Genomic DNA, 15,380 nt, shown 5'->3' on the forward strand with positions numbered 1-15,380 from the left:
AAAAATACCTAAACTTAATATTCATTTCAAGAAATAACAAGACAGAAAGAATTTTGGTCAAAGACAACAGCATTAAAAAAATCTTTACTTTTCCTTTTCTACCCAAAGAGATGATGGTGGTGGTAAGAGACGGTGGCCAGGGGTTGGGGTGGGAGAAGGCAAGAATAAAACAAGTAGGATGATCTTTAGTTACAAATAAAGTTCCACAAAACACACCTGCCAAACACTATGAAGTATGGCATGTGACTAGGAATGATGCTTGGACCACAAGCATGACTCCAAAGTATTTTGGTCCTGAATGTCATATCTAATGATCTTCGATAGTAATAATGACATTTAGAGGACTGGCTGGACCTTGAAAAAGCAAAGACTGTTCATGCAGAGACCTAATTAAGCACTACAGAATGAAAGAGGAACTGAGGTGAAGGAAGATTCATACAAATGTACCAATTCTGCCTTTTAAGGCTTATAATGTTGGTCAGTGAAGCAGGGAGTGAAAAAGGGGAGAGAGGCAGTGATTAATGATTTCAGAGAATGTGGTGGGGCTTTGTATGAGCCACATGACCTCCCTGAATGTTTTAAATTGAGGGCAAAGGAAATAAATGATCTGGTTATAAGGCAACAAACAGTAGTGAAGGCTGGTGAATTTCTCATTGCTTCCTTCCCTCCAACTTTCCCTGTTCTATTCTTCATGGTAGGCGGCCCAATCTAAGGATAAGTAATAGTCAGAAAGGGTCCCAGGGAAGCCAGTCCCTGCCCCTCTTACAACCCCAGCCCCCTTCCATGCATACACACCAACTCCTTTCTTACTGATTTTGCTCAAGGATCCATCTCCCCCACCAACTTAGGAAAAGATGAATTTATCTCCAGTTTTAGGTTTTGATTCAGCTCGTCTATTCCAGTCACATGGCATTCCTCTAGTGATTGGTATTTATTGGACTGGGTACCTAAATTAGAGGAATAATTTTAAAATACATTATTGGAGGAGAATTCTTTTTTCCTACAGTAGCTACTCAGTAAATAATTACTGAATGAATATAAGTCCTTATTTCCACTAGTAGACTTCCTATAAACTATGAGGGGAAACAGCCATGATGAAACTAATAGTGACTATGGCAGAATGAAAAGCTGGAACCACTGATCCTACCAGTCTAGAATTTGCCCTACCTCTGGAATGTGCTTTTGTGAGTTCAATGTTTTTCTTATTTTAATCAGTTTGAGCTGATGTTTTCCATTTATGTCAGCTGAAAGACGCAAAAGTAAAAGAAAGCTAAAGAACACACAAGAAAAATGAATCAAGGAAATATAGGAGGAAGTGTTTAGATAAACTCTTATCTATAATTTCTTTGAGGCTATCAAAAGCATGATCTCCCTAAAAAGTAACCTCTAAGATATTTGCAAGTGTTCATAAATGAGAAGACAAGTAACTAGCAGAGCTCAGGACCATTACAGAACTGAAAGTCATGCTGTAAGTAAGAGAAAATAAAATAGTAACAATTAAAAATGCAGCAAGGGAGATAGTAGACAGGCTTGGAAAATATAATGAAAAAAGAAAAAATATATAGATATGATTTCAGAAAGAGAATCTATTAGTCAAAGGAAATAGAAAACACATCAATTATGTGTATGAATATAATATTACAAACAGGAGAAAAAACATCTTTAATTACATAATAAAAATCCATGGCATAAAGAATTGACTCAGTATATCCTTTTGATCTGCAGTGACCATGGAGAAACTGATTCAGAATAATATCACCACAATATGTCCATGTGGTGAATTAATGAATTAAATTCATTAATAAGGAATAGTCTTATTGGCATCAAAGCCATAAAAACATGGCATGTGTGGTATTGGGAGTGAAGACAGTTAAAGTTCCAGCTGGCCTCAACCTTCTCTACAGCACCTTTGATGCCAAAAGATAGTATATCAAGAACTACGTAGTTCTGAGGGTCAGAGAAGGTATAACCCAAGTAATTTATACTGAGTTAAGTTCTTCTTCAAATTCAAACACAACATATAAAGTGTGGGCCCCAGGCCTTTCTGAAAAACACTACTATTCAATCAAGCCCACAAAAAGGTGAATCAAAATAAAGCATTCAGGAATAGAAAAACTAGTAAAAAGATTGATGAGCTTTGGGTCTAATTAATTAGAACTTAGATCAAATAATTTAAATTTGGGTAATTGAACAGAATGTAAATACTGTAGTCTTTGGCAATCTTAAAATAACACTAAAACCAACAAAAATTAAGGTGGGAGGTAAAGCAGGTATAACTATAGGTATACTTATTTCTCATCATTAATAATTAGTAATCTTACATATATTTTACAGTTAAAACATGTCATTACAGAAGAGAAATCTCTAAATTCAGTTTGAATTTTTTTTAATTTTAGAGAAATATTTTAGGAACATTGGTTAAGAAGCACACATATTTGAAATTTAGCATTTCTCTCCATTTTACTCCTCAGTTTAGCTAAAGTAAAATTGAGTACTTTTAAATTTAAAAATATGCATAATATAATCCTGTGTGTCTACAATCTACATAGAGAAATCTATGAAATTATGTTAATCAAATGTAGAGCATTCTGAATATTTTGAGGTTTTGGATGACTTTCTTCTAAATAATTTTGTTTTATATATTGAATGAATATTAGACTAACATGCATCACATAAAAACCACAAATACTATATTTAATAATTGATTTTAGTTTTCTAAGATAAGCAACTAAATATAAAAGCAAAATAAATATAAAAGCAAAACTATAAATTAGAAATCATTGCCAAGATGTGGCTCCTCCTCATTTTTTAAAGTAAAAAATGAAAACTGGCATGTTAAGAGATTAAAAAGAATATTCAATCATAGAATCAACTAAAGATAAAATTTTAAATTCTAAGAGAATACTAAATAGATTTGCATGTTTATACATTTTTCAAGTGATTTAAAATTGATAGGCAATTACTAGCTAATGACATATTAAAGTAAATAGAAAGCATTTTTCACAGAAAATCAAAGCAGAATCCATCACAGCCCTTAACAGGTAAATCTACTACTCCTTACTTTAAATTACTCATTAGCCTGCTTGATAAAAAGAAATAGTTTGAACTGCTCTTAATAAACACGAAAGGCAAAAAAAAAATAATTCAGATTTCTTCCCCAAAGACACACAAAACCTGTATTAAAGAGAGTAATTAATTTCCAAAGAAATCATTCGTCAAGGTGTATCATCATCTCCCCTCTGAATTGTGAGAAATTTGAAGGAAAGACCTGACTTTAGTCATCTTTGTACTCACTGAAGCTGCCACAAACCACACTTCAAGGATGGATCAGTTAAAAATAAAAAAAAAAAATCAACAGATCTGGCTCATGAGGGCTGGGGTATTACATCCTTGCTAGCAAAGAGGATGCCTAGTGTTAAGTTATCTAATGAGGTCCTCTGAGCAGAGAGAAAAGGATAGGAGGAGTACTATTCTATAGAAACATTAGAGCAATATTTATTGACTCCTTAGTATGTACATGCTGCAAACTCTACTCAACTCTGGGAATACCAGCAGAAAACAAACTCTTCTGGAAGGGAAGACAGACATAAAACAATCACACAAATGAAAAGATAATTACAAAGTACAATAAGTGGCATAAGGGTGCTATAAAAGTGTAACAGGGACTCTAATTTAGATTAAACTTTAAACTAGAGCACGAAATTAGATTGCTAGGTTACGTGGGTTGATATAGGTTATGTAATTGGTTGTAATAGGTTGACCAGAGTAGGCCTTTTGGAGGAAACAACATAACACTTATACTGAAACTTGATAAAGTGAGGCATTGGCAAGATAAGTATGGGAAGAACCTTCCAGGCCAAATAAGTAACACCATGAGGTAGGAAAGTGCTCGGCATTTCAGTGGAACAGAGAGAAGGCTATTGTTTCTGGATCCCAGTGAGTGAGGGTGGTAATGGCATGAGGTGGGGTAGTATCGTTGGTGTTCCTGTGGCCCCTCCTAATGATTTTGGACTTCATCTCAAGTATAATCAATGAGTCAGTAAGTGTGGAAAAGGTCAGAGAGTAGAAGAAGCATCTTGAATGACCAAGGACAGCATGAGGGCTTAGACTGCAGCACTTAAAAGAAATCAAGAGAGCAGCAGATAAACTTGACCCATTTCTGGTTTCACTAAGTGATTTACTTGGAAGGGCTTCCACTCTGTTTTGCTATTAATCTATTTTCATTCCATTGTCACTATTAATCTAAGCCCCCAAATATGAATTGATGTCATCTGTGGAGTTTATAGCAATTCAAGTGTTCTCATGTAGAAAATAAAAGTAATATCTCTTGTCATGTCTCTCATTCTTGCAGCCCACCTTTCTCAGGCCCAGATCCTATGAAAACCTATAACATCATATTGAGGGGGATTGACATGATAGAATTTCCAAAGAAGATTGCCAAAAATGCTGCTAATTTAATTAAAAAACTATGCAGGTAACTATTTCAACCACATTATTTTTGAAAACATCATAATGTGAAAAAATTAGATTTAATAAAACCATTATTTTATTTTTAGGGACAATCCATCAGAAAGATTAGGGAATTTGAAAAATGGAGTAAAAGACATTCAAAAGCACAAGTAAGTGTTCTTTCTGCAGAGTTCTGAACACGTGACATCATTTCCCCAGGGTGTTGCTTTTTAAGTTATTGGTGTAAAACTAGTATAATTAGCCTATAGGAACATCCAAAGACAGCGTATAAACTAGTAAGGCTTTTAAATGCCTTTCTAGTTCTGATTATGAAACCTTATTTATATTTATCCGACAACCCTGTAACATAAGAAGCTGAACTCAGTTTCTTACAACTCATACCAACTAGCATTTTTTTTCCTCTCTGGCACAAAGGGGAAATGTGTATTTTAAATTTGGGGATTCTATTCTCTACCACAGAATTACAAATAAAAGTCCCCTACTGTATCTCACCTGATTTCCTAAAGACAAAATATATTTTTCCAAGCATTTCCTAATTAGATGTTATAACAGGAGAAAAACATAAGTACAGAATACAGTGTTTTTTAAACAATAGCAACATCTTAAATATCAGACCTTCCCTATGTTGATTGGATGTTCTAAAGCTAAACTAATTGGGTTTTCTCTATTTGTTTGTGTAACACTGACAGGAAATTCACAACCTTATCAAAGAAACATGTTTACTAAAATATCTCTGAATATCTGAAAAGCCTGCTAAGAATTTGTTGTAAGCATTTGCTAATGCTGAAACCCTTCAAAGACAAAAGAAAACAAACAAGCAAAAACTTTAGTCTTTTTTGGTTCTTATTTTCACAGAAAAACTGTACACAAAATATCTTTATTCTTCATTAAAAAAGGGAAAAAAAGGAGAAAATGGGACATGTAGAGACTATGACAATGAATGTGGAAAGGTTAATTAGCTGACACTGTGCACTGAATCAGTGGCAAAAATGGAAAGTTAATTTTCTATCCTGACTTTTCATGCCCTGGTTCTACCTCCTTAAAATAAAATATCCTGTAAGGCACAGGGCCAGATACATTATGACATGTATTAAATTTTAATTATAGTGTAGGAACAAGGTCATAGAGACATTATGACTGAATTACAAGGAATAAGTGTTGCATGTTAATTGGTGTTTAAAATTTGACAGTTATACTTTTAAAAATATGTATTTCATAAAATAAACTAATTAGAAAAACATATGCAATTAAATAGAAAACATTTTTGTCACATGAAAATGTTTGCCTAACTGCTTCCCATTAGCCATGGACATTGTATACACTGCAATGAGAAGCTTTTAGCGGACACAAAATGTTTTTATCAACGTTTTTTCCTTTTCTAGATGGTTTGAGGGCTTTAACTGGGAAGGCTTAAGAAAAGGTACCTTGACACCTCCTATAATACCAAGTGTAAGTAGACTTTCCAGCTTATAATTGTGTGACATAATTGATGGTGTTTATGTCAGTCAACAATGATCTGTTATTTTTAAAGTTTAATCCTATGATTAAGTTAAACAAACTCTAGGAAAAATGTCACATTAAAATAATGACATATTCTAAAATCCAAACTTGAAAGCAGATAAATTTGGGGATAGTCACTGTAAATGTGTTTTACTCTTCTCTTTTTTAACTATTCATTTGAATTCAAGTTTCCCTCATTTATGAACATAAGTTAATTTTTAGCATGGGAAATGTTCAAAATATAGAAATGCAGACAAAAATATATAGGTGAGAGGATCACTTGAGGCCAGGAGTTCAAGAGTTCAAGACCAGCCAGCCTGGACAACATAGTGAGACTCTGTCTCTACAAAAAAAGAAAAGAAAATATTAGCCAGGTGTGCTGATGTGCACCTATAGCCCTAACTACTCAAAAGTCTGGAGCAGGAGGATCACTTGAGCCCAGGAATTTGAGCTTACAGTGAGCTGTGATTGTACCACTATACTTCAGCTTGGGTGACAGAGTGGAAAGACCCTGTCTCTAAAAAAAGAAATAAAATAACACTTTTTCAAAGAGTCTTTACATGATCACTCTTTTTTTTTTTTTTTTTTTGAGATGGAGTCTTAATCTGTCACCCAGGCTGGAATGCAGTGGCGTGATCTCGGCTTACTGCAACCCCTGCATCCCAGGTTCAAGCAATTCTCCTGCCTCAGTCTCCTGAGTAGCTGGGATTGTAGGCAAGTGCCACCACTCCCAGCTAATTTTGGTATTTTTAGTAGAGACACAGTTTTACCGTGTTGGCCAGGCTGGTCTTGAATTCCTGACCTCAAGTGATCCTCCCACCTCGGCCTCCCAAGTGTTGGGATTACAGACGTGAGCACCGCACTGGGCCTACATGATCACTCTTTTATTTTTTTATTTTTTTATTTTTTTATTATTATTATACTTTAAGTTTTAGGGTACATGTGCACAATGTGCAGGTTAGTTACATATGTATACATGTGCCATGCTGGTGTGCTGCACCCATTAACTTGTCATTTAGCATCAGGTGTATCTCCTAAAGCTATCCCTCCCCCCTCCCCCCACCCCACAACAGTCCCCAGAGTGTGATGGTCCCCTTCCTGTGTTCATGTGTTCTCATTGTTCAATTCCCACCTATGAGTGAGAATATGCGGTGTTTGGTTTTTTGTTCTTGCGATAGTTTACTGAGAAATGATTTCCAATTTCATCCACGTCCCTACAAAGGACATGAACTCATCATTTTTTATGGCTGCATAGTATTCCATGGTGTATACGTGCCACATTTTCTTAATCCAGTCTATCATTCTTGGACATTTGGGTTAGTTCCAAGTCTTTGCTATTGTGAATAGTGCCGCAATAAACATACGTGTGCATGTGTCTTTATAGCAGCATGATTTATAGTCCTTTGGGTATATACCCAGTAATGGGATGGCTGGGTCAAATGGTATTTCTAGTTCTAGATCCCTGAGGAATCGCCACACTGACTTCCACAATGGTTTAACTAGTTTACAGTCCCACCAACAGTGTAGAAGTGTTCCTATTTCTCCACATCCTCTCCAGCACCTGTTGTTTCCTGACTTGTTAATGATCACCATTCTAACTAGTGTGAGATGGTATCTCACTGTGGTTTTGATTTGCATTTCTCTGATGGCCAGTGATGAGTATTTTTTCATGTGTTTTTTGGCTGCATAAATGTCTTCTTTTGAGAAGTGTCTGTTCATGTCCTTGGCCCACTTTTTGATGGGGTTGTTTGTTTTTTTTCTTGTAAATTTGTTTGAGTTCATTGTAGATTCTGGATATTAGCCCTTTGTCAGATGAGTAGGTTGCGAAAATTTTCTCCCATTTTGTAGGTTGCCTGTTGACTCTGATGGTAGTTTCTTTTGCTGTGCAGAAGCTCTTTAGTTTAATTAGATCCCATTTGTCAATTTTGGCTTTTGTTGCCATTGCTTTTGCTGTTTTAGACATGAAGCCCTTGCCCATGCCTATGTCCTGAATGGTAATGCCTAGGTCTTCTTCTAGGGTTTTTATGGTTTTAGGTCTAACGTTTAAGTCTTTAATCCAACTTGAATTAATTTTTGTATAAGGTGTAAGGAAGGGATCCAGTTTCAGCTTTCTACATATGGCTAGCCAGTTTTCCCAGCACCATTTATTAAATAGGGAATCGTTTCCCCATTGCTTGTTTTTCTCAGGTTTGTCAAAGATCAGATAGTTGTAGATATGCGGCGTTATTTATGAGGGCTCTGTTCTGTCCATTGATCTATATCTCTGTTTTGGTACCAGTACCATGCTGTTTTGGTTACTCTAGCCTTGTAGTATAGATGCAGAAAAGGCCTCTGACAAAATTCAACAGCCCTTCATGCTAAAAACTCTCAATAAATTAGGTATTGATGGGACGTATCTCAAAATAATAAGAGCTATCTATGACAAACCCACAGCCAATATCATACTGAATGGGCAAAAACTGGAAGCATTCCCTGTGAAAACTGGCACAAGACAGGGATGCCCTCTCTCACCACTCCTATTCAACATAGTGTTGGAAGTTCTGGCCAGGGCAATTAGGCAGGAGAAGTAAATAAAGGGTATTCAATTAGGAAAAGAGGAAGTCAAATTGTCCCTGTTTGCAGATGACATGATTATATATATAGAAAACCCCATTGTCTCAGCCCAAAATCTCCTTAAGCTGATAAGCAACTTCAGCAAACTCTCAGGATACAAAATCAATGTACAAAAATCACAAGCATTCTTATACACCAATAACAGACAAACAGAGAGCCAAATCATGAGTGAACTCCCATTCACAATTGCTTCAAAGAGAATAAAATACCTAGGAATCCAACTTACAAGGGATGTGAAGGACCTCTTCAAGGAGAACTACAACCCACTGCTCAATGAAATAAAAGAGGAAACAAACAAATGGAAGAACATTCCATGCTCATGGGTAGGAAGAATCAATATCGTGAAAATGGCCATACTGCCCGAGGTAATTTATAGATTCAATGCCATCCCCATCAAGCTACCAATGACTTTCTTCACAGAATTGGAAAAAAACTACTTTAAAGTTCATATGGAACCAAAAAAGAGCCTGCATCGCCAAGTCAATCCTGAGCCAAAAGAACAAAGCTGGAGGCATCACGCTACATGATCACTCTTATACTTTCATGGCATCTTTGTTTCCATAGCCCTAGCCAAAGTTTATTATATAGAAAGATTTTAGTGATTATTTGTTTTAATCATACAGTTTATTACTCACAAGGGTATAAACTCTCCAAGGATAAGAACCATGTCTGCTTGTACTTACCACTGTGACCCTCAATACCTGCTACATAGTAGATACTCAATGAAATAGTCACTAACAGGGAATAAATACAGAATGCACTTAAAAATTCCAGCTTGGAATTCCACTAAAAAAAATCCACTAAAAAAAACCTGTCCATTTTTTACAGGTTGCATCACCCACAGACACAAGTAATTTTGACAGTTTCCCTGAGGACAACGATGAACCACCACCTGATGACAACTCAGGATGGGATATAGACTTCTAATGTATTTCTCTTACCTGCTTCTGCCTTGCTGAAGACAGCTTTTTCTGAGACACAGCTGCCAGCAAACCTGAGGGAAAGAGAGAAGATTAGTGCTCGGGGTCACCATGATGCCTTTGATCGATGCTGCTCCAGTAACTACAGTGGCATTAGGACTTATCGCTTAGATGACAATAGTGCTCTTTACATGTTTTCTGTTTGAACCTAAAATAGCAGTTGACATGGTGGTCCTGAAGCAAAGCCTTTCACCAGTAAAGAGATGTTTTCTATTGTTGCAATGACCTTGCTTTGCTCTGATTATAATTTGAAAGACTGTAGGAAACACTTCAATGTAGTATAAGAGTCTGTACCTTGCTGGAATATTCAAGAAGATGAAAGAATAATATATTGGGTACAATAGATTACTATGGTACAGAAACTGGTACTATTCCCTTTCTTCAAGTGAAGGCTGTGGGATCTATTATTGCAGGCCGGTGTATATACCATACAAAAGAGGACCACACATCTGTTGGTCACAGAGTTCATGTCACACCAGTGCTAGAAGTTTCATGATTTTATTTCCCAGCAGTGCTGATGACAAGACTGAATGTTACCTTTTCTTTCTGACAGATTTTAAAAATTGATATGATAAAAGCACAACTGCTATAGATTCTGCTGAGACCTCTCATAGTAGGTATATATGAGTTTTCACAGAAGACTGAAAAATAATGCATGGTATTTGTTTGGTTTTTTTTGATAAATTGGCATGACAGAGTGGGAAAAAAAAGCAATTCACAAAACCATTTCATATCTTTTAAAATATTGTGCTTAAAGATGGTCCTGGAAGTAAATGACTAGCAGCCAATTGGTTTTACCTAACATACCCTCAAACTGAGGCTTAAAATATTCCCTTTTATAAAAATAAACGCTTGGGGTAGGGTGGAGTGGGGAGGGATTAAAACCCATCCAAAAAATAAATAAAAACTATATAGGTGCTATGTATATCTTTCATCTGTAAATGTCAGTGTCTGAACAGACAACACAAATTCAAATCATTATATGTGTAGTCAGAAACTCAAGCATTTTCACCAAAGTTATTAAACCAAACTCCTGTCCAATTTCACTTATACAACATAGTCAGTCTAGAGTTGAGAGACAAAGGTGATTATAAACCTATTTGAACTAGCTTCTTGTCTTAGGCCTGAACCAAAAAACAACAAACAAACAAGAAACAAGAATGAAAAGCAGAAATAAAAGAAGTAGAAAAGACAAAGAAAGAAAGCCCAAAGTCAAAGTTGTTAATATTTACAGGTTTACCAGATCTGGAACATTACTTATTTGAGGTCAGAGAACAAAACAAGAACCTGGCCAGATGTTGATTACCTTTTTGTGAATAAGCTGAGTCCATATACTTGTCTAACTAAGAAAGCAGTACAGAGGAAAACAGGAACCTGATTTTTTAAAAATAAATTTTAAATAAAATAGAATTACTACAATTCTGCAATTTCATACTACCTAAAAAAGACTAGATTTGAAAATGTCAAGCTGATTTACTTTATTCCCATGGAGAAAAGAATCCACAAATTAAACTGAGTCCTTCACTGGCAGGCCAGTTGACTATTATTAGCTGTCATAAGTAACTCAGCCATTTGGAAGCATTTCCTGGACAAAATTACATTATACCTATGAAGAAAAATATAGACGCTTTCAAGCTGTCATTCTGTTTTGGCCCTGTGTGTGAATTTGGTATATTAAATTGACGCTTGCTTTTTTTTTCAGTAGAGTTTTCTTTTTAATCAATCAAACGTCTACATTTCTGGAAGAAAAAGTCCAATTAGATCATTACACCTTAACTAATAAGGCAAATATTATAAATTTTGCTTGAATTGTTCTTACTCAAAACTACCTTAGAATATGGTATCTTATGAAAATATAATATTCTTAAAATTTGGGGGGATAAAATGAAAAGGGTATAAACTTCAATTGAAACTTTAATCCTAAAATATTGTTATTCTTGTATTTTTGGAGTTTTCCCTCCCTTACAATTTCTCCAGATTGGTCTATTCCCCAAGATATCCACTGTTTTCTACAGATTTTAGAATACCAAATTAAACATATCAACCTAAAATCTAGCTATGAATGTTATTTCAAGAGTTTTATATTTTTAATTGGCTTTTTAAAAATATGTAATTCCAATATTATAGTGAATGTTCAGTAATTTTTGTTGAAAGATAATGTGGTTTAGGCTTGCTAAAGAAAGACTTGCTAGAATACTAAATTTACCTTGTTATTTGGAAAGAGAATCTGCTCCTATAACGTTTTAAAAATCCCCAAAGTCCCAGAGATTAGCACTTGCTATGGATTTTGGAACTATGGTTCAAGTCTAAGACAACCAATATGAATAAGTTCAATGGAGAAGGAAGAAGTAGCATTCAGCACAAGAAACTGTAGATTGTTTCTCCCACTTGTTACTGCATCTTTGTTCATTTCACCCATAGCATTGCATTTGATGTCTGAAGTAATCACCACAAAATAAAGGTAAACTACATCTTCCAAGATGTACCAACAGAAAACATTCGTCTAATTTTGTCAACATTGAATTTTTAGGATTTAAATCTTGTCTTAATGAAGACTCTAGGGCTAAAATTCATGGTCAGTTCCATAAAATGCATCTCACTTTATTTCTGAATTTTTCACAACCCCTCTATTTTCTTACATTAAAGAACATCTGGATAAGTTAGAATAGTGCCAACTTGTTTGATTTGTTATATGATTTTCTTGTTAATGTGTTGAGTATGGGAAATAAGGGCTTTCTGTGTGTCTTGACTCACAGGAAAACTGAAACTGCCAAGGGAAGCAGCATTAAAACAACTGAGATAGATTGAATACATTTGAAAACATAATTTCTGGAAAAACGCTATACATGCTTTTTATGTTTATATCTTCTTTCTTATTAAGACATGAATCAGATCCATGTGGCATTCAAAACAAATTTATTTTGATTATATTCTTTACAAGTCATAATTTTTACCTAAAATTGTGGAATATGCATGTGAATTACACATGTGTAGTAATAAACTCAACTATTGAATTTTTCCTGTTTCATTTCTAAATGACTGAACTGATGGTAAACAAATTTAATGAAGTCAGCTACCATGTTGAAAATAAGGATATTAGAACTGATTTCATACAATAGAGGTGATCTGTGCATTATCCATAACAACGTTTTCTTTCACTATAGGACCACAGACAAATATTTATGTAAATAGGTATTTTTGTGTGATATTTTGTGGTACATATAACTTTTTTTAGTGTTTCACAGCATTATTATTTCATTTTATTTGTATTGAATAATGTTTTTAGGTCCAAGTAGACTTGAATTAATGTCATAATTGTCAGTATTATTGAAAATTATGTCAACTGTACTGTTATTCATCTGTCCCATAGTTTAGAACATGACCTGGCTATCTGGCATTGTTGCAAGTGCCTTAAATTCATGGCATCCTATTAAAAAAACAAATTTGGTGTTATGCTGCATGACAAAGACAAACACACCTCAAAATGTTGTCCTTTCTTAGCTTGCTGCGTTTTACAGTTCTTTCTGCTAACAATTTATAAGCCTTTATTATATAATATTGATGAATTACAGAAATGATGAAGTCGTTCTCTTATTTCTGTTAAATGTACCAGAGCTGTGTATCTGTTAATGAGATACAGCATCATTTCTGTGAAATGTATAAATGTATGTGCAGGTCAAATTAATATATGACATTCTATCAGTCTGTATACAGGTATTCCTGTTTTGCTAAGCTGTGCAGATTCTGTAAAAATAAATTAGTGCAGTCAAGTTCTAACATATCTCATTTTATAGACTCCATTGACAATGGTCCAACCGAAAAGAAAAATTGGAAATGACTGCTAACCACACCTCGTTATGAAACCAATGATGAAAAAGTCACTTGGTGCACCTCTCAACAAAACAGGATGCTTTCTCCGAGTTCTTGTATATGCAAATCATTTACGAGGCAAGTTTTCAACAGACCTAGAAAGCAAAACATTGAAAGTGTGTTGTTAGCCCTCCTCTCTGCCCCTGCATCAACAGACAGAGCTCTGGGACCTTGGCAATGACTCAGAGGTTGGGGCTTTCTGAGTAAAGGGACATTTCTTTAAGCATCATCTATCAAATTTATTTCAATGTATGATGTTTTTACAACTGGTCAGTTCTTTTGTATTCTTACAGCTATGGTTATTTGATTGTCCTCTTACAATTTGTTCTACATGAAAGAGTTCTTTGTTAGTCAGAATGCAACAAACTGTCATCAAATGGTCATTGACCACTTGCACTCTTTTGATGTAGATTAAAAACTTTTTCATAAATTTACCTGCTTTGATTTGCTCTGTATTTTTCCTGCAGCTGTAATTGCTGAGTGCCTGTTGTATACTTTATAGAGTTGAAATAAAAAAATAATTACTTTTGAACTTAGTTGATGTTTAATTCCAGACAAGATTCCAAGAATAGAATTGGTATATCATACTAGATGAAATACCAGGTAGTGCTGTTGTAGAATGTCACTGTAACAAAGTAGGAAATACCTATAATCCAAGCATCCTTCATGAAATAATATACTATATTATAATCTAATATAAAACTAATCCAACAAATTGCTTTTAAAGAATTCATAGGAATAATGTTGGGCCATCCAGTGTGAAAAGCAAAGTGAATATAGATAGTCACACAAACTCAGAAATTAGCAGATTTCTGAGCATGACCACCACACAGTCCTTTTTTGGGCTATCCCTAGTCAAACTCTGTACTAGGCAAAACAATCAAAGGGACAATTCTTGTATATTACTACATCCTAGGAGGAAATGATTTCATATGAAGAGCCACTTCATGAGTCTTTGTCCAAGGATTTTTCACCTGATTCCTTGGCTTCATCATATGCACAAAGAAGAAACATCTGGGGAACAATATGATTACAGCAAATTCAACTCTCCAAAGCCTAGTTAAACATATTCTTTCGACATCCCTTTGTCCTTCTCTGCAGTAAATGATGCACACATGAAAACTGGCTGCAGCATGAAGATTCTCTCAATTACATTGTTTTTGTCTTTTTGACCTCACATTGCCAGTGACAGTGAATTGAAAACCCTTGTTTGATGAAAACTAGAAATTCAGTTAACTTTTTCAGATAAAGTCAATAAAACCACTTGAAAAAATACTATGTCACGATTGCACCTCCAGTAATTTCATTTCTTCTGCAAATAGAACTGTAATATAAGCTTTTAACATCCATCTTTAAGTTATATGATTTTTCATACCCTTAATCTAAGAATGTTCTTCTTGATCATGAAAGGTTTTTTTTTTGTACTAATCACACAGTTTTGGGAGGAGCACGCAGATCAATACAATCATTAGAAGGATAGGGAGGAGGAGACGTCAGTGATGGTGATGATGTTGCATCTACATCACTCACATCTTGTGCATACTAATTTCAGTGGGAATAAATCAGTGTGCAATTTTTCAAGAATGACAATAGGAATCAATTCTAAATTTGAAATAAATGGATTGATTGTGTGATCATCCAAATGATACTCAAGTGCAAATATTACAATGTTACACCTGCAGACCTACCTTTAGATTCTTAGTTATAGCCCTGTGTGTCATGCTCATAATACAGGCCACCACATTAATGTTTCTTTTGTGTGGGTGGGTGATGTTTGAGACAGGGCCTCACTCTGTCACCCAGGCTGGAATGCAATGGCACAATCTCAGCTAACTGCAGCCTTGACTTTGTGGGCTCAAGGGACCCTCCTGCCTTGACCTACCAAGTATCTATGACTACAGGTGCACATCACCATGCCCAGTTAATTTCACACTAACTTTTCTTTTT

The 15,380-nt window shown here is 35.0% G+C and overlaps 1 protein-coding gene across 11 annotated transcripts in view; it reads left to right on the forward strand.

The window, feature by feature from the left end:
• Positions 1-13,965, forward strand: part of PRKG1 (protein kinase cGMP-dependent 1) — a 1,291,606-nt gene extending 1,277,641 nt beyond the window's left edge. For 9 of the 11 annotated variants that reach the window (XM_001162783.7, XM_016919732.4, XM_001162858.6 and 6 more), the window contains 4 exons: positions 4,352-4,474; positions 4,557-4,619; positions 5,853-5,919; positions 9,412-13,965. In XM_001162783.7, the coding sequence (XP_001162783.1) occupies positions 4,352-4,474; positions 4,557-4,619; positions 5,853-5,919; positions 9,412-9,510 (352 nt within the window). In that variant the 3' untranslated portion in view covers positions 9,511-13,965. The remainder of the gene's footprint in view (positions 1-4,351; positions 4,475-4,556; positions 4,620-5,852; positions 5,920-9,411) is intronic. The other 2 variants (XM_016919731.4, XM_054660122.2) reach the window with 2 other exon arrangements.
• Positions 13,966-15,380: the final 1,415 nt, after the last annotated feature.

The sequence above is a fragment of the Pan troglodytes genome, chromosome 8 (assembly GCF_028858775.2).
Source record: "Pan troglodytes isolate AG18354 chromosome 8, NHGRI_mPanTro3-v2.0_pri, whole genome shotgun sequence".
In the NCBI taxonomy this organism is placed as follows: Eukaryota; Metazoa; Chordata; class Mammalia; order Primates; family Hominidae; genus Pan; species Pan troglodytes.